Genomic DNA, 19260 nt, shown 5'->3' on the forward strand with positions numbered 1-19260 from the left:
GCTAGATTTCTCCAAACCAGCTTTTGCTCTCATTGGACGGCCCGGTTCAACCACGGCTGATGTGCAACCTGTTATTAATTCTCTGTTTCCTCTATTTTAAACAATGGGTTTGTTGGTTTACCTTCTGACCACCTTCACTTTTCACTTTTTTGCTTTGCGGTTTACTTTATAATAATACTTTATAATACTTTATAATAATAATAAATTATTATTATTATTAAGAGAAAAACGGCTACCAGATTTTTAGAAGACATCTGAAGGCAGCCCTGTTTAGGGAGGCTTTTAATGTTTAATAGATTATTTTATTTCATTTTTTTCTGTTGGAAGCTGCCCAGAGTGGCTGCAGAAACCCAGCCAGATGGGCAGGGTATAAATAATAATTTTTATTTATTTATTTATTTATTTATTTATTTATTTACCGTTTCCTCTAAGGAATTCTTTTTTAAAAAAATAATGAAAAAATTATTAATTTTTTTTTAAAAAGGCACACAAATTTCAACACATTTTAAAAAGATATTTCTTTTCTATTTTTTGATTTCCCAGTCCATTTTCCATGGTGTTTCACTTATCTCTCCTTTGCTGCACCTTATCTTAACTCTTTTTAATATCATAATTATCTCAGCACAATACCCTCCAAGGAGTTCAAGGTGATGCGCACTAGTTTTCCCCTCCTCGTTTAATTCTCAAAACAACCCTATGAGGTAGGCTGGGCTGAGGGGCAATGAAGGACCCCCCTCCAAGGTCACAGGCAATGAGTTTCATGGCTGAGTGGGGGGATTTGAACTCGGGTCACTCCCAGGTCTGAGTCTGACACTCTGATGCCAGGGTGGCGCTTTTCCTGTGGGGGCGGGGTGTGGGAAGGTGAATAAATTTAAGGACAGCAAGGAAATTCCTTTCATCAGAGGTGGGGGGGCCCACATTCCCACATCAGTGGGCGGGGCCTAGGGCAAAAGTGGGCGTGGCAACAAAGGTAAATGCTACCGTACCTTTGTACAGGGAAAGTTGGGAGTTTTCGGCATAGACCTGCCCTCACTTCTTCATCCAGGAAGGGAATGGAAGAATGGACTCGTTCTAGGCAGGCAAAAAGCAATCAAGGAGGGGCGGAGGGGCCTAGAGAAAGTTTGCAAGGGCCAGACAGACAGGGGTGGAGGGCCACATTGCATCCTGGACCAGAGGCCCCCCAGCCCACCCTGCAAAGGCGAGCTGGTTTATTATGATGTCAGCTGTCAGGCGCTTCATCAGATGTGTGAAGTTTGCAGGGATAAATTCTTTATATACATTGGTCTGACCCCATCTGTGTCTGGTTCTGGGCACCTCAGTTTAAGAGGGATATCGACAAGGTGGAAGGTGGGCAGAGGAGGGTCTGGAAACTAAGCCTTATGAAGAAGGGTTGAAGGAGCTGGGTCTTTTAAGCCTGGAAAAGAAGAAACTGATAGGAGATGGGATGGCCACCTTCAAATATCTCAAGGGCTGTCACATAAAAGAGGGGGAAAGCGTGTTTTCTCCTGCTCTGGAGGGTAGGACTTGAACCCATGGCTTCAAGTTACAAGAAATGAGATTCCAACTAAACCACGGGAAGAACTTTATGCCCCCGGGACTCTCCTTTGCTCTTCCCTCCACAGTGTTGCAGGAGGCAGTGAGCACCCGGGATCTGGAGCTCGTCCAACTGGTGCTGCGTTACCGCGACTACCAGCGGGCCATCAAGCGCCTGGCCGGCATCCCCCTCCTGCTTGAGAGGCTGCGCAAGGTACGCAGGGGGACTTCCTTGAACTCGTTGCCATCATCATCCCTAAGGGAGAATAAAAAAATACCCTCCTGGTTGTCTCGGCTGCCTGCGGTTTTCTGGATTGTAACTCCCTCAGGGCAGGGACCTATAGCCTTTTGTCGGAAATAAATGCATCCCCTCCACCCCGGTTTACCCCTGCCTCTGTTTCTCCTCTCTTCCTCTATTGGACTACAACTCCCATCAGTGCCAGCCAGAGTGGTCCAAAAACAGGGTTGTGATGGGAGCTGGAGTCCAGCACAGGTGTAAATGTTCCCATCTGTTAATTCCTGGGGGTTAGAGCTGTTGTTAAAGGCAGAGGAGTCCGGGGTGGTTTAAAAAAGTTGGCAATTCTAGTTGTACGTTTAAATGAATGAATCGGGGAGAGAGAGAGAGAGAGAGAGAGAGAGAGAGAGAGAGAGAGAGAGAGAGAGAGAGAGAGATGGGCTAGAGTAGAGCAGGCATCCCCAAACTGCGGCCCTCCAGATGTTTTGGCCTACAACTCCCATGATCCCTAGCTAACAGGACCAGTGGTCGGGGATGGTGGGAATTGTAGTCCAAAACATCTGGAGGGCCGAAGTTTGGGGATGCCTGGGCTAGAGGCCAAATTTTCAAGCCTCATACCGAGAAGATTGGGCAAGGGCTGGGCCAGGAGTGAACCCAGGCATCCGGTGTCCCTTTGACCTCTGTAGCCCTTAACCTTTGACCTCTTCTCTCCTTACACCAGGCTCAAGATTTCTACGTGGAGATGAAGTGGGAGTTTACGAGCTGGGGTATGTTTGCATGCAGAATAATAATAATAATAATAATAATAATAATAATAATAATAATAACAACAACAACAATAATAACAACAACAACAACAATAAATATAACAACATTAATAACTACTTTGGGTTCATTTGGGGGTGGGTGGGCTCCCCCTCCCATCATTGAAATAAACACGCTCCCACCTCCATCCTGCAATCTAGCCCTTGTCCCCCTTAAAAGTGTGCCCAGGTGAATGGGTGATATCAGCGTAATTGGGGTTTATCGTCCACCCTCAGTGCCTTCTGTGCATCCTTGGGATAATTCAAGAGCACCTCTGAACATGCACAGAGTCCTTTCTCCCCACTTTGGGGTTTCCAAGCCAGGCTTTTAGGGGGAGCTTTGAGCCATGGCTGGGAACCCGCTTTGCCCCAGCGGACAAGATCTTTATTTATATAGACCACTGTCCCATTAAAAACCAGCAAAAATACATAAAGCCATGCAGCCAAAACAAAATAGAAAAACGGGCAGGGTAAATTAGGGGACGACCCAGAAGCTCCGACCCCTAATCCTGCCTCTCTTCCCCTCCCCTCGGCAGTCCCCCTGGTCTCCAAAATCTGTCCCAGCGACACGTACAAGGTCTGGAAGTGTGGGCAGAACCTCCGAGTGGACACGACGCTCCTGGGCTTTGACCACATGACGTGGCAGCGTGGCAGCCGCAGTTTCATCTTCCGAGGACAAGGTGGTTGGGAGCTCGGCTGAGCCGCTTCGCGTCCCAGGACCCCGTAGGGAAGGGAACTTGAGGAAGGAGGAAAATTCAGGGGCCACACTTTCCCGTTGCGGAAAGCCAGTGCTTTTGGGGGACCACAGGAGTGCATGGTTCTGAAACGGGGCACAATGATATCGTGACGAGTTGTATAAAATATGTATTGGTTGTATAGCTGCTCTGTATTTCTAACCTGCTCTAAGGGCCTTGAGGCTGCAGGCACCTGCCTGCGGCCTCCACAACAACCCTGCGAGGTAGGCTAGGCTGAAGGGTGGGGAAAAGCTTGTTCCTGACCTGCATGCTGCACAAGTTGTATTAGTGCAACTGGCAGCTTTGCTGCTGCAATTGCTACAATTTGTGTGAGGTTTGTTTGTTTTTTGATACTGAGGGGTATACACATTATCAAAGCAGCAAATAATTGGGGGGTTGGGTTGCGCCCTATGGTGGCTGGTGCCCTTTGGGGACAGATGGGGCAGAAGGCAGAGAGCCCGACGGCAGGTGGCACCAGAGCCAACTTCTGTTTTGTCCCCGTCTTCCTCCTCCCTGCTAAGTTCTCATGGAGACGGTGGAAGAGGAGGAAGCTGGCAGCCCCAGAGACCGGCAGGCAGCAAAAAGGCAGCTGGGTGGGGGCTGGCTGAGATCAGACTAGCAATGGTGGGGCAGTGCCTTGTTTTCCACTGGTTTCCCCTTTGGCCAAGCCAGATTGTCAGGATACACCCCTCTCAGAAGGGCACCGGTCATTTCTCTCTCTTCCTCTGCCCCGCAGACAGCAGCGCCGTCGTAATGGAGATTGACCACGACCGGCAAGTGGTCTACACCGAAACGCTGGCGCTGGCCACCCACGACCGGGAGGGACTCCTGGCCATGGTGCAGCCCACGGAGGAGCAGGTGATGGGTCGCCTCCTGGCCCCCGTGGTCGCCACCCAGCTGGACACGCGCAACATTGCCTTTGAGAGGTGAGCCAGGATCGCATCCTCTGGAGGAGGGGGGGAGGGAAACCTCTGCCTTGCGGGCCAAATGTAGCCCTCCAGGACTCTTCCCCAGGCCACGCCCTCTCCTTAGCCACGCCCCTTGCCACCCCTCCTTCACCCTCTCCTTGAGTGTTTTCGCCTGATCATTCCTCTTTGCTGGGCTGGAAGGAGCAGGGTGTGTGTGTCAGTGTCAGGGTGGGTGCCGGGAGCAGCTCAGCCACAACGCACAAGGTGTCGGTGAAGTTGACTCTTTAGTCAAAGAAACAAAACAGCGCAGGCCTAGTGGTCACAGCACATCTTCCCAGCAGAACTTGCCCCAAGAAGGCAGTTGCTCCCTAAATCTCTTCTTCTCCCAGGTCTTGCCCAAGCAGTCTGAGGCTCCTTCCTCTTGCCTGTCTTTGCTTCACCCTCTTCATACCTCTACTGGTTCTGCGTGAGCAGGGGGAGATGAGCTGCTCCCTGGCTTCTTCAGCAGCCTGCCTCATCTCTGCCTTTTGACACCCCCCCCCTCCTCTCCAGCCTCCGCTTATGCCTCTGATTCTGGCTTTCTCTTGGCTCACTAAGTCCTTACCTCTTCAGCTTCCGACACCCCGTCCTCCTCCCTCTTCTCCCTCTGACCAGTCATTGTCGTCTCACCACCAATCCCCTGACTCTGAGCCCTCTTCCCTTGGGGGCTCCTCAAGTGCTGCCTCCCCACACTCCTCTGCATTCATCCAGTCCATGACGACAGAGTAGAAGCTCTCCTACTGAAGAAAGGGAGAACTTTCAAGCATTGCTCTGCCTTTGAGATCTGGCCCCTGAGAGGCTGCCCAGAAGGACATGTGGCCCTCGTTTTGAAAATGTTGGGGTTGAGTTGAGTTGTGAGAGCCCCCCTTGTAGGGATCTCCAACCAATGTCTCCTCCAGCTGATTGCTTCCAGAGATGATCCAGAGATCCATTCTTCTCTGGAGAAGAGAAGGTTAAGGGGTGATATGATAGCCATGTTCAAATATATGAAAGGATGTCATATAGAGGAGGGAGAAAGATTGTTTTCTGCTGCTCCAGAGAAGCGGACACGGAGCAATGGATTCAAACTTCAAGAAAGAAGATTCCACCTAAACATTAGGAAGAACTTCCTGACAGTAAGAGCTGTTCGGCAGTGGAATTTGCTGCCAAGGAGTGTGGTGGAGTCTCCTTCTTTGGAGGTCTTTAAGCAGAGGCTTGACAGGCATATGTCAAGAATGATTTGATGGTGTTTCCTGCTTGGCAGGGGGTTGGACTGGATGGCCCTTGTGGTCTCTTCCAACTCTACGATTCTATGAAATCGCACCCAAGACTGGGCTTCACCTGGCCTCTCCCCATCTTCCTCTTTGAACTGGACCCATGGAGTTGAGTGGTGATTTATTCTGTGGCCGGGTGAGAGAGAGAAGCTTCCCCTCTGCTGTTGTGTCACCTCTCCCTTCCAGGAACAAGACGGGTATTTTGGGCTGGAGGAGCGAGAAGACGGAGGTGGTGAACGGGTACGAGGCCAAGGTGAGGACCGGCCGGGGCGAGTATCTTCGTAGGAGAAGGGTCTTTGAGCAGAGAGAGTAAGCAACGGACCATACAGTCGGGGTGATGGAAGCAGAGAGCTTTATCGCTGAAGACGAGGAGCTTGAAGCTGCCGCAGGGAATGTTGGGGAGCCAGGGGAAGTTGTGCTTTCCCAGAGCCACCGGCAGCAACCTTTGGCATTTCCCCTGCCTCCCTCTTCAGGTTTACGGGGCTTCCAATGTAGAGCTTATCACTCGGACGCGGACCGAGCATCTCTCGGAGCAGCACAAAGGAAAAACCAAAGGTAAGCCTTGCAGGCGTCTTCCAGGGTGTACAAGGCGGGCAGAATCCTGATACCCAAGAGCCACGGTCTAGAGCCTAAACTGAGGGCGATTCGGTGGATTTGCGGTGGACAAACCAATTGCCAGTCCAGTTAAAAGTCAAGGGCTGTAGCTCAGTGGCAAGTCCCAGGTTGAGTCTCCAAAGGCATCTTCAGGTAAGACAAAACCCCTCGCTGGGAAACCTGGTGAGCCGCTGCTGCCAGTCAGTGCAGGCAACACTGGGCTTGATGAGACCAACTCAGCCCAAGGCAGCTTCCTATATGTAGATGCTCTACCGCTGAGCTGCAGCCCGTTCCCAAAGTCTCAGAGGTGGGTGAGGGCTGACGACCGAGAGCATTGAGGAAGGCATTGAGCATTGAGAAGAAAGATATAAAAGGAGAGGAGGGATGTACAGTCAATAGAAAAGAATATAAATAAAGGAATAGAGAGATATAGCAGGAAAAGTGATTAGGAGAAGGAAAGCGTGCCGTAAATAGTAGGAATAAATTTTTTGCTTCTGTTTTTTCTATTTTTGTTTTTGCTTTTTTATTTTTTCTTTCATTTTTCATTATGTAAGCCAATTATTATGATTTTGTATTTATCAGTTATATTATGTTTGATGACTGGATTTGAAACATTTATGATTTATATGATTTATTCAATCTTTATGTTGAATGAGTGGATTTGATATATATGGTTTATATGATTTAATGATTTTGTAAACATTTTAAAGATTAATAAAGTATATTTTTAAACTCCAAAAAGAAAGAAAGAGGAAGGCACAGCTTCCCAGCCTGGGAGAAAGATCTTCTGGTGTGTCTATCTTTTACAGGCGGGAAAACCCCTCTCCAGTCCTTCCTGGGCATTGCCGAACAACACGTGGGCCCCAACAATGGGGTGAGTAATAAGAGGGGGCAGCAGGTATGAGAGACACCGCACCCCAGAGGCCATTTGAAGCCTCCTTTTGTTGTAATACTGTTTTGCTGCACATTTGGAGATCTTCAGGCCGAGATGTGGGTCTCCAGGCTTCTTTGCTTGGCCTATGGGACTCTTCCCAGGCCACGCCCCCTGCACTGACCAGGCCCCTCACTGCCCCTTGCTTTGCCCCATCCTGGAAAGGTGTCCTTGAGCTCTGCTAACGGCTCCAGGATAGAGGACAGAGAGGGGGGCTGTTTGTGTAGAAACCAGCCTGGTGCATGAAGGTAAAATTGGCATTTCTCGTCCCACCCACTTTTGCCTCTAGCTCCACCAACCTCTGGCATGTGGCCCCCAGAAGCTTGTCTGAAAGGCAGGGTGGCCCTAAGGCTGAGAAAGGCCCCTGTCCTTTTTTCAGCTTTTATTGCTGATGACGGTTCCCTTCATTCATTCATTCATTCATTGAATTGATATCCCCCCTTTTTTCTCTAAGGAGTGCAAGGAGACGTGAATAGTTCTCCACATCTCCTCATTTAATCCCCATAACAGCCCTGCGAGGTAGGTTAGGCCGAGAGGGATTGACTGGCCCGAGGTCACCCAGTGAGAGCTTCACGGCCAAGTGGGAAGATTCGAACCCTGGTCTCTCTGGGGTCCCAGCCCAGCACTCTAACCACAATGCCTTCACTGGCTCGCTGTCCCCCTCGTAAGGTGGGATAAAAAGGATCTCAAACAGAAACCAAGGCTTGGCGAAGCAACAAAGGCCCCCTTCCTAAGATACCCTTCCTCCAACCTTGCCTTGGTTTCCCAAACACCGTCCCCCACCCCACCCCCTAAAGTGTCTGGAGTGCCGACATCCACCCAAAGTCCTCCACTAGAGTTTAAGGAGGATATTGACAAGGTGCAACATGCGCAGAGGAAGGGCGACCTAAATGATGAAGGGTCTGGAAACCAAGCCTGATGAGGAACGGTTGAAGGAGCTGGGTATGTTTAGCCTGGATGATAGGAGTCTGAGAGGAGAGATAGGAGAGCCATCTCCAAATATCTCAAGGGCTGTCACTTGGAAAACGGAACAAGCTTGTTTTCTCTTGCTCTGGAGGGTACGACTCAAACCCATGGCTTCAAGTTACAAGAAAGGAGATTCTGACACCAGGGAGAACTTTCTGATGGCAGAAGCCGTTCAGCCACAGAACGGACGTCCCCTGAGGGTGACGGACCCTCCTTCATCAGGGGTTTTAAGCAGAGCTTGGCTGTCCATCCGCCTGGGATTGTTCAGCTGCACTTCCTGCATTGGAGGGGTTTGGACTCGATTCTCTCTCTCCCCCCCCCAGGCTCTCATCACGCAAACGCTGAGCCACGCCAACCCCAACGCCATCACGCCAGAGGAATACTTCAACCCCACTTTCGAGCTGGGGAGCCGGGATATGGGGCGCCCCATTGAACTCACCACCAAGACGCAGAAGTGAGGCTGGCTGGGAGGGAGGGAGGGAGGGAGGGAGGGAGGGGGATCCTCTTTTGGGTGAGGTGGGGGTGAAGGACAGCCCAGGGCTCACTGTCTCTCCCCACCCACCCACCCACCATCGCCTGGGCTTCTCTGTCTCCCTCCATCAGGTTCAAGGCAAAGTTGTGGCTCTGTGAAGACCACCCTCTCTCGCTGGCTGAGCAGGTGGCCCCCATCATCGACCTGATGGCCGTCAGCAACGCCCTCTTTGCCAAACTGCGGGACTTCATCACTCTGCGCCTGCCCCCGGGGTTCCCTGTGAAAATTGGTGAGGAGACCCCATACACACACACACACACCTGGGCAGAGCTGGGCTGGTTGGTCCTTGTCCTTAATGCTTGTGCATTGCAGCGGGTTGGGCGACGTGACTCTCGAGGTGCCTTGCAACTCGATACGATACAATACGATACAATAATCTTTATTGTCATTGTCCCATGCAGAACAACGAAATTAAACATCTACATCAAGCTTACACAACCATCAACAGTTACCCCCCAAAAAACTCTTAATACCCCTCCTGATTTACCCCTTAAAACTCTAATGCCCCATGACTGAATACAGACCCTCCCTCACAGACTGCCTTTCGCTGCGTTCAAAACTGAAATTGGTCTTGGATAGACCAATTTGGGCACCACAGTTCAAGAAGGATACTGACAAGCTGGAACGTGTTCAGAAGAGGGCAACCAAAATGGTCAAAGGCCTGGAAACGATGCCTTATGAGGAACGGCTTAGGGAGCTGGGTATGTTTAGCCTGGAGAAGAGAAGGTTAAGGGGTGATATGATAGCCATGTTCAAATATATAAAAGGATGTCATATGGAGGAGGGAGAAAAGTTGTTTTCTGCTGCTCCAGAGAAGCGGACACGGAGCAATGGATTCAAACTACAAGAAAGAAGATTCCACCTAAACATTAGGAAGAACTTCCTGACAGTAAGAGCTGTTTGGCAGTGGAATTTGCTACCAAGGAGTGTGGTGGAGTCTCCTTCTTTGGAGGTCTTTAAGCAGAGGCTTGACAGCCATATGTCAGGAATGCTTTGATGGTGTTTCCTGCTTGGCAGGGGGTTGGACTGAATGGCCCTTGTGGTCTCTTCCAACTCTATGATTCTATGAGTCTAAGAAGCTCTTTCTCAGGTGGCTAGCCCTGGTCTTTATGACCCTATACCTCCTTCCAGAAGGCAGCAGCTGAAAGAGATCATTTCCGGGATGCTCATGGTCCTGCACAATATCTGCAGTTTTCTTATAGCACCTGGAGGAATAGATCCACAATTTTACGAAATGCTCCTTTCACTCCGGGCAAGAGACCCAGCTGGGTGATCTGCAGCCTTTCCACTTCCCAGAAATCATGGAGTTGGAAGGGGCCCAAAGGTCATCCAGCCCAACCCCCTGCAGTGCAGGATTCGTGGCTAATTCTGGGCAGGCAGGGCCTGTAGACAACACTATGTTAAGATTCGTGGCTTGAAATGCAGAGAGGTCATCATCCCCTCTGTCCCCGGCTGCGTTTGGAGCTGCATTTACACAGAGGTTTTCTCATCAACATAGGGAATGGAGATGTCACACCCAACATGCAGGGCTGTTCTTATTCTTTTCCACCTGCAACACTCTCCCATCCCTCAAAAAATCCCTATTCACAAACCTGTCGTCTGCCCCACTGGAGGCGCACTCCATTGTCTTCAGAGACAGATGGACGCCAACCCAGATAGGCATGTCTATTCATTTCAGTGGCTCTACTCTTGAGTAGGAGTAACGTTCTATAAAACAACTAGTCTTTCTCTTTCTCTCCCCACCTGGCTAGAAATCCCCATCTTCCACATCCTCAATGCCCGCATCACCTTTGGAAACCTCAACGGCTGCGATGAAGCCGTGGTCTCGATCCGAGGGGCCGGCAGCCCCGGCAGTGACGCCCCGTCGCCAGGCAGTGATCGCTCCAGCATAAGCAGCTCCAGCTCTCTTGGTATGTTGGGGGGGGTAGAGGAGGAGGAACATAAGGGGAACCTGCTGGATCAGGCCCATGTCCCATCCGGTTCAGCCTCCTCTTCTCACAGTCGCCAGCCAGATGCCCCAAAGCGAAACCCACAAGCAGGACTTGAACACAAGACCCCTCTCCCCTCCTGCGGTTTCTAGCAGGTGGGATTTAGAAGCATCACCGACTCTGTGTGTGTAGGCAGAGCAGAGCCATTGTGGCTGGCGGCCATCGATGGCCCTTCCTTACTGCACAAATTTGTGCAGTCCAATCCTCTTTTAAACCCTTCTTGGTTGGTGGCCGTCACTGCCTCCTGTGGGAGGGAGTTCCATAGATTAGCTATGTGCCGTTTGAAGAAACAGCTGGGAGCCTTTGGAGGGGGGGTCCCCTCAGCTGTATGAGGCACGAGGGAAATAGATGTAAATGGGGGGGAGCTTTTAAAGGGAATGGAGGGGGCATGAAGCAAGATACAAAATCCTCAATGCACCCAGAAGGAATCATAACACCACTTAGGGGCCACGTGCCCAACATTGCTTCGGAAGTTTCAGAAACAAAACAAAAATTATAATAATCAGTGCAGTTTGGAAACAAGTGGTTAAAACCTCCTCCTCCTCCTCCTCCTCCTCCTCCTCCTCCTCCTCCTCCTCCTCGTGATCCCTCGTAGCTGAGTAAGATTGTCTTCCATAAACATGGTTTTAACAATGAGTCTATAAGTGACTGTGGAGGCCAATTCTGGATCCACACGTCCTTCCACAGTGGGGACATGGGTTTCCGGGCGGGAGTTGATCCCGGTGTGGATTTGCCACGGTGTGGATTAGCACGTTTCTCCCTTGCGTCCTGAGTTCGAGTTTCTTCAAAGCCCATGACACCTTTGGTCAAGGCTGTTCTCCGCTGCAGTCTTGATTCAAGTTGGCATCTGACCGTCTCCAAATACGGGCAAGAATCTTGCTCCTTGGTCTCGGGAGCTATCCTGCAAAACCTGATTCCAGCAAACAGAAAAACCGCCTTCCAAAATACAGAGCAGATCCATAGCGGAGGAAAGAGCAGACGTCCGAGGCCCCATTCGGCAGAGCAATGGGGGAGAGGGCGCAGGTACATTTTCCAGGGGTGGGGAGGAAGCAGAGCAGGCCGTGATGAAGCGAGACATCTTTGGCAGGGGTGCTGTGGCTTTGATCCTCTCCGCCCCCCCCCCCAGGCTCCTGCCGGTGCTATGAAATGGACCCGTCTCTGTTCGAGGCCCCGCAAGGCTACAGCGTCATTGGGACCCATCCGGAGCCCCTGCGGGGAGAAGATGACGACGACCTCCTCCAATTCGCCATCCAGCAGAGTTTGCTAGAAGCTGGGAGCGAGTATGACCAGGTGGGCTTGTCCTTCCCTCCCCTGTTCCCTGAGCCCGGAGCTGTAGGGCTTGGGGGATCTGTTATTCTGCATGCAGAAGAGTCACTGGCAGACACCCCCCCCCCCGGTGTCTCAAAGGACCTCCAGGAGCCTGGCTGGTGGGGAGAGCTTTGCGTAGGGGAGCTGTTGCCATTCAGGGGAGAGCGAGAGTAATCTGCTAAATCAAGGCCGGGGAACCTAGTGAGAACCTTTCAGTGGCTGCACATCAGACATGGCTCTCATCCATATGTACATTGCTCCTTGCAGGCAAGCAAGAGGCTGCTTTGGTTGCAACAATGAACTATGATTTGCTGTGACATGCAGCGGTTCTGGGCTCTCACACACAATTCCCTCTTTTCTTCCGGTGCATCTGTTTCTGTATGCAACGACCCTTGCATACAGAACCCTAAACTGTGGCTTGCATGCCTGAACCCTAAACTGTGACTGATCTTACAGTTTAAAAGAAATGAGCCAGCTTCAGAAACCGTGGTTTCGGCAAACCACAGTTGAACAAAGTACGCTTAAGGCTAGCCATGCTTTGTTTGGATTGGGACGTAACCCTAAACTGTGGTTAGCTGAAAAGGGAAGCGGAACCTTCCCGTTTCTTCCGCTCATACGCAGAACGCTAAACTACAGTACAAAAGCAGGCAGAAAGGTGAGGGTGCAAGCTCTCAGGTGCACCGAGAAGCAAATGTCTTCTGCGTCCCCCCCCAAGCAACCTCACCTTCTCTCGTCCCTTGCAGGTGACCATTTGGGAGGCCTTGACTAACAGCAAGCCAGGCACCCACCCCATGTCCAAAGACGGGCGCAAAGTCGACAGGTAAGCGCAGGATGCTTCTGGCAAAATCCCTTCTCCATTTCTGGGGTCTCCACACCAGGGGCGGGGAAACTTCACCCAGGTCAGATCTGCTTTGGGTTTCTTTAACAGAACCCCCAAACCCTCCAGCCAGAACCAATTGCAAAAGATACATTGGGGAAAACTTTTGAGAACTCAGTGCCTCTGAGCTCAGGGATCTGTTTTCAACAATGGGCTCATGCAAAAGTCCATTTCTCGTTAGCAAAAGATTGGTTTTTGATTCAGAGACCTAATTGGACCATGGCGGGTGGAGTGAGGCACTTTTTGGGTGTTCCCACTGCTGTTTGTCTCCCAGTTGTTGACTCCCAGTTGTTTGTCAACATCCACAAAGTGCCTTGTTTTACTTTAAAGGCTGGGCACATTTTATTACGGCCCCAAGTTTTTGTGGACCAGAGTCCACTTCATTCGTAAAAGAAGAACATCTTTTATTATGGTATAAGCGTTAAGAACATCAGAAGATGGAACTGGCAAAATTGTACTGTATAGGGAAGGAGAAGCATTAACCTTCTTAAGTGGTTACTGGTTTTGTATTATAATATGTTGAAATAGAGAACTATGCACAGGGTTGTATTTTTCAAGGTTGTCTTAGAATCATAGAATCATAGAGTTGGAAGAGACCACAAGGGCCATCCAGTCCAACCCCCTGCCCAGCAGGAAACACCATCAAAGCATTCCTGACAGATGCCTGTCAAGCCTCTGCTTAAAGACCTCCAAAGAAGGAGACTCCACCACACTCCTTGGCAGCTAATTCCACTGCCGAACAGCTCTTACTGTCAGGAAGTTCTTCCTAATGTTGAGGTGGAATCTTCTTTCTTGTAGTTTGAATCCATTGCTCCGTGTCCGCTTCTCTGGAGCAGCAGAAAACAACCTTTCTCCCTCCTTGGTGATAGATGTTCTTGTCCACGGCTGGTTGGTGGGTGGGATCCAGAATTCAGTGTAGCAAACGTAGTAAAACTGTCCATTTTCGCATCAGAAGAGCCTGTTGGGACATCTCGTTGGCCACTGTGAGAACAGGATGGTGGATTCAGAACCACAGAATCATAGAATTTGTAGAATTGGAAGGGACCCTGAGGGTCATCTAGTCTTTGCAATGCAGGAATATTTTGGCTCGGCCTGATCCAGCAGGCTCTGCTCTTTAACGCTAGCTGTGGAATTCAGCTTTTGGAGAAGATCGTTTTCATTTTTAAGAGACGAGTTCCTAGCCCTCATTACTCTTTGAGAACAGGGTGCTGGACTCGATGGGCCCTCTTTGGCCTGTTCCAACAGGACTCTTCCCACATCCTCACAAAGTGAAATAAATCAAAATCTCTGTGTGTTATACAGTGGTACCTTGGTTCAGGCTTGGCCCCTGAACAAATCGGCTCCCAAACATCGCAAACCTGCAAGTAAGTGTTCTGGTTTGTGGACATTTTTTGGAAGCCGAACGTCTGTTTTGGCTGTCGGCATTGTTTCTGGGGCCAATCAGAAGCCGCGCCTTGGTTTGCGAACATTTTGGAAGTCAAACGGACTTCCAGAATGGATTGAGTTCGGGAACCAAGGTACCACTGTAATTCCATTCAGGTAGCAGAATAAGTCTTCCCTTGGCCAATAGCTTTTATCTGAATGCCGGCTTAAGCAGGCAGTAACCTCTCTTTCCTTTGTTCCTCCAGGACGCCCCAGCACACGCCCCCGCCCCGCCCCACAACCCCACAGCAGCCCCCCACGGCACCCTCGGCGGGCAGGGGGCCCAGCCACCCGCTGCCCAGTTACGCAGAGCAACTCCGCCTAGCCATGGAGCTGTCCGCAAAGGAGCAAGAGGAGGCCGAGCGGCGCACGCGGCAGGAAGAGGAGGAGTTTGAGCGGATCCTGCGCCTCTCACTCACCGAACAGTAGCAGAGCACCCCCCCCCACACACACACAGTGATCCGGGAAGGGGGGGCTGCGTGATGGTGGGGAGCTAGCAGCAGCCATGCACAATCCCCTGGCCTGCCTCCAGGTGGTGCCAGAGCTCTGCGGACTCTGAGGACCCCCCCTTTCTATTCTCAGCCATGCCAAGTGACTTATCAGCAAGAATTTGGAGTGGGGGGTCAGGAATGGAATAATTTTGGGGGCGGGGGTAGAAATACTGACCCGACAGGGGAGGCGCAAATGCGCCCCACCTCTCCAATACTGAGCCATTTTAACAGCCCTCCCCACTCCTCTAGGGGGGGGGGGCAGCGGCGGCAGGTAAGTCTCAACGAACTGGAGGTTTTTGCACGGCGGAGGCACTTAGGGGAGCAAAGGGGGGGGAGGAGAGAAGCAGAAATTGCATCCTCCCCCCCCAACACACACACACACTCAAAACACTTCATCCTTGTTCCTGTGCAGCCTGCCAGACTTAGCTGGGTGTCTTCCCCATCCTGCGGTGGGCAGGATTCGTCCTCACGGTTATGCATTGCCCATGAAAAACATCCCACCCTCCCAATGGGGCTGTGGCCAGGGGCAGGGGGGGAGCGGCTGTGTGTGTTTCTGCAATTCTGGGCACCAGCAGAATATAGCAAAGGGAGCGGGAATGAATATCGGGCCAGAGTGGATATTTTGGGGGTGGGGAGTTCTATGCAGCAGCCGCTGGCCTTGGAAGTTGGAGGGATTCGTGGGTGGAAAAAGGAGCTGTTTAACGTTCTACGTTCCCCGATCTAACTTAACTCACCAACCAAAATGGCTTTGAAAGAGAACCGGACAAATTAATGGAGCAAGCTCTTCTCATGTTCTTAATACAGCCGTATCTTGGTTCTCGAACGGAATCCATTCCGGAAGTCTGTTTGACTTCCAGAAACGTTAGAAAACCAGGCTGTGGTTTCAGGAGCTTCCTGCACTCAGATCGGAAGCCCCATCAGATGTCTGGGTTCTAAATAACTTTTGCAAAATGGAACACTCACTTCCGGGTTTGCGGCGTTCGGGAGCCAGAACGTTTGAGAACTAAGCTGTTTGAAAACCAAGGTACAACTAATGATAATTTTTTAAAAAAATTATATCCCACCCATCTGGCTGGGTTTCCCCAGCCACTCTGGGCAGCTTACAGCATATATAAAAACACAACTAAACATCAAACATTTAAAAAACAGAGTATCTTATACAGACTATAAATAAACCATTAAATCGATAGAAAGCAATAACAATAATAACCCCCCCCCAAAAAAAAACCCTCACCAACTGCTATTAGATCTGGGAGGAAGACAGAAGTTGTTAGCTCTGGCGGGGGGAATTTAAAAACAGAAAATTTAAATGAATTGGAGCCATTGAATTGTAGAGTTGGAAGGGACCCCAAAGGGTCATTTAGTCCAACCCCCGCGATGCAGGAGTCACAGTTTAAGAATCCAGATTATGGAAAATTAGCGTTAGACAGGTTTAAACACGTTCTCCTCAAGTGCCGCTTAATCTCTCCAGCCGCAGTCTTCAAAGCAGCCTGTGGGGCTGCTAATTATTTACAAACTAACTAACCAGGAGAGAATTTAATGTCCTATTTAGTTCAGGCTAACAGCTTTCATTTAAAAGCAGCAAGGTTCTAGCCCTCATTGGCACCAGAGATACATGTGGACGATGGGCCGGAAAGCAGTGACTTCTGTGTGTGTTTGGGCTGGGGGTGGAAGACAGGTGGAGTCCGTGGGGCTGCTCACGGAGTAGACCATTGAAATTAATGGACCCAAGTCAGTCATATCTATATGCTTCAATGGGTCTACTCTGAGGAGAATCAGCTTTGAGTACAACTCCATGGTTCCAGCTCCATCCAAAATGTATTAATTTCTTCCCCTTGCCTGGGAGAAACCATCAACGTCACAAGCGGGGTGGGGGTGGGAGAATAAAATGGCGGAATGGATAGGTATTATATTTATATTATTATAAGGGAATCGTCTACTCCAACCTCTCTTGCAATGCCAGAATTGCAGCAAGGTGTTGGTTTAAGTTTAAAACGTTGCACACCTTGATGGCAGACAGCCTCCCCCCTCCCGGCAGTGGGTCTTCCCTTCACATCCCTTCACGAGCTTTATTTTTACTTGTGCTTGAATCAGAGCAGGAAAACCAGTGCACAGAAAAGCAGGAGATGATTGGCAAGGAAGGACAGCGGTGGGTGGGGCTCGGGGAAAGTGGGCGGAGCAAAGGATGCCAATTTTACCTGTCTTCACTCTGCTCTATCCATCCAAGAGGACAGGACGCATTTCCAGGCAGAAATCTTCAAGCAGGGGCAGTTAGGGGTGGGGGCTGTAGGGAGAGGGTGGGGCCTGGGGATTAAGGGCCCAAAAGAGAGGTGGGGGTGTGGTGGGCCCCACTTTCAGCCCTGAATTTTGTAAGTCCACAGCGCTGGGATAATTTAACCTGGAGGTGGATAATGGAGATAAATTCTAGGTTATTTTAATTTAAAGGCTGCAATTCAGCTAGTTGCCTCTGCCCTCCCCTGCCGTCCGTCCAGCACCAAGTGCACTTGTGAACCCCGCTTTTAAAAAACCCAGATCTCTCCTGCCCGATTCCGGAGCCTCCCTGTTTGCTATCAATGCTGTAATGCTGTTTTTGCCTAAACATGGCTTCCAAACTCCAAAGGGAGGGCAAGGGGAACCCTTTGCTAGCTCTGTCTAAGTGCCAGGCATGGGGGGGAGGAAGCCGTGCCCCCCCCAAGCCCGGGAAGTGGGGAAAGCTTTCCTCGACATCTCAAGGGCTCCGATCGCCATCTACAACTGAGTCCGTGTAAATGGGCAGGTTGTTTTTGAAGGTGGAGACGTTTGCAGCTTGGCGCACCCTAGCAGCAAAGAACTGTAGAGTTGGCAGGGATCCCCGAGGGTCATCTAGTCCAACCCCCTGCGATGCAGGAATCTCAATGTGATCATACACGCCAGGTGCCCATCCGAGCTCCGCTTACAAACCTACCAGGAGTCTGCTCTGCCGCCATTAAGTTCTTCCTGATGTTGAGTTGGAATCTCCTTTCTCGTAACTTGAAGCCATGGGTTCGGGTCCTCCCTTCCGGAGCGGCAGGAAACAAGCTTGCTCCATCCTCCATGTGACGGCCCTGAACCTGCCTCGCTGTCCTCCGCTCTCCCGCAGATCCCTGCCCCAAACTCTTTGCTTCTTTTCCTCTTTGAGACAGAGCTCGGAAGTTGGCGGGCGTCACAGTAAACCATGGTTTGCTGAACCAGGCCAGTGGTTTTGAAGTGGAAGGTTTCAGCCATGAACGCTGGCTTTACTGGCTTCAAGGGAGGGGGTTGTACGCTGCAGCTAAGGGTTAGCTCCAGTTCTTATTCCTCCCCCCCCCTTCTCCCTGAAAAACACACCTCCCCTGGTGTAGCCCCACTAGAGCGTCTGAGGCTCTCTGAGGTCACGACAACCCCCTGTTGTTCAATGGTGCTAACCTACACACACACACACACACACACACACACACACCTCTTCCTTGTCCAAAACTTTTGCCAGGCAATGGCGGGGGGCCAGGGATATGCCTCTAGGCCTAGTTCTCGGACGTGCCCCCACCTCAACACCCCATCGAGACAAGACAAATGTGTCGTGCACAGTTTGGGGGGTGGTCTGGGGTCGGGGGGGGGATGTATGTGGCTCTTTGGAAAGGATGTGGGTCCTTAACCCCCATGTGCCAGGGGGAAGCCACACCAACCAGCCCGCTCAGGTGTGTTACCTACACAGAGACACAAAATAAAACCTCGTGAACCTTCGCTGTCTCTTGCCTCCATCCTTTTGGCGTCTGTTGGGAAAGGGTGGTAGCTCAGTGGGTTGAGAGAGGCTCCGCAACTCTGAATCTGGGACCTACCATGGAGCTACGGTTTAAGAAGAAGCTCTTTCGTTTTATTTCTTACCTTGCTGAAATCCTGTGGCAGAGCTCCCTCGTGGTTTGTTCCCCCATTTTATCTTCACAACCACCCTGCGAGGTAGCTTAAGCAGAGAGCAACCCACCTGAGGATGAGCTTTGTGGCCGAGCGCTGATTCGAACCCAGCCCCTCCTGGGTCCGACCCTGTCCAATGACTACACAGCCCTGGAGGCTATAGAATCATAAGCGTTGGAAGGGATCCGGTGGGATTGATGGACACAGATTTGTCCTTTTACAGACAGAAAAAAGAGAATGCCTCTGACGAGCACCTTTTAACTGCACATATATTTTAATCAGCGTTTGCGCATGAGCAATGGCCCTCCTGCCTTGTCCCCCCCCCCCACCAGAGGTTGCAGCTTTGCAATGCAAGCATGGGGGGGAGGGGACAGCCCCCTCTCCCGCTCCATTCCAGGGATCCCCAAAATTCATTGGCACATCCTCGCAAGCCTGGGCACAAATCAGGGATGGCCTACAAATATCTCCGCCCCCTTTTAACCAGCTGGCACTCCACCCAACCCCACCAAATATTGCAGAGAACAACCCGCCCCCCAACAACCAAAGAAGTGAGGCAACTCATCAGGGTTCTGAATAATGGTTCCGAGCCATCCCATAATGCCCCACCGGTTCGCTCAGCACAGCGGCTACCCGATGTGCTCTCCCCTGGCCAATGTCTGCCCCCGCCCGCAGGGTCTGTCTCTCCCCCCACCCAGAAAACAATGCCTGCCCCCACTTCCCTCATCCCCCATCGCCCCCAG

General features: G+C 51.0%; 1 protein-coding gene across 1 annotated transcript in view; it reads left to right on the plus strand.

The window, feature by feature from the left end:
* Positions 1–14760, plus strand: part of ANKRD13B (ankyrin repeat domain 13B) — a 30307-nt gene extending 15547 nt beyond the window's left edge. The window contains exons 3-15 of the mRNA XM_035140162.2: positions 1623–1747; positions 2490–2535; positions 3108–3251; positions 4042–4231; positions 5692–5758; positions 5979–6060; positions 6909–6973; positions 8320–8450; positions 8600–8757; positions 10280–10438; positions 11643–11806; positions 12568–12644; positions 14330–14760. Of these exons, the coding sequence (XP_034996053.2) occupies positions 1623–1747; positions 2490–2535; positions 3108–3251; positions 4042–4231; positions 5692–5758; positions 5979–6060; positions 6909–6973; positions 8320–8450; positions 8600–8757; positions 10280–10438; positions 11643–11806; positions 12568–12644; positions 14330–14552 (1631 nt within the window). The 3' untranslated portion in view covers positions 14553–14760. The remainder of the gene's footprint in view (positions 1–1622; positions 1748–2489; positions 2536–3107; positions 3252–4041; positions 4232–5691; positions 5759–5978; positions 6061–6908; positions 6974–8319; positions 8451–8599; positions 8758–10279; positions 10439–11642; positions 11807–12567; positions 12645–14329) is intronic.
* Positions 14761–19260: the final 4500 nt, after the last annotated feature.

This window comes from Zootoca vivipara, chromosome 15 (genome assembly GCF_963506605.1).
Source record: "Zootoca vivipara chromosome 15, rZooViv1.1, whole genome shotgun sequence".
NCBI classification, from domain to species: Eukaryota; Metazoa; Chordata; class Lepidosauria; order Squamata; family Lacertidae; genus Zootoca; species Zootoca vivipara.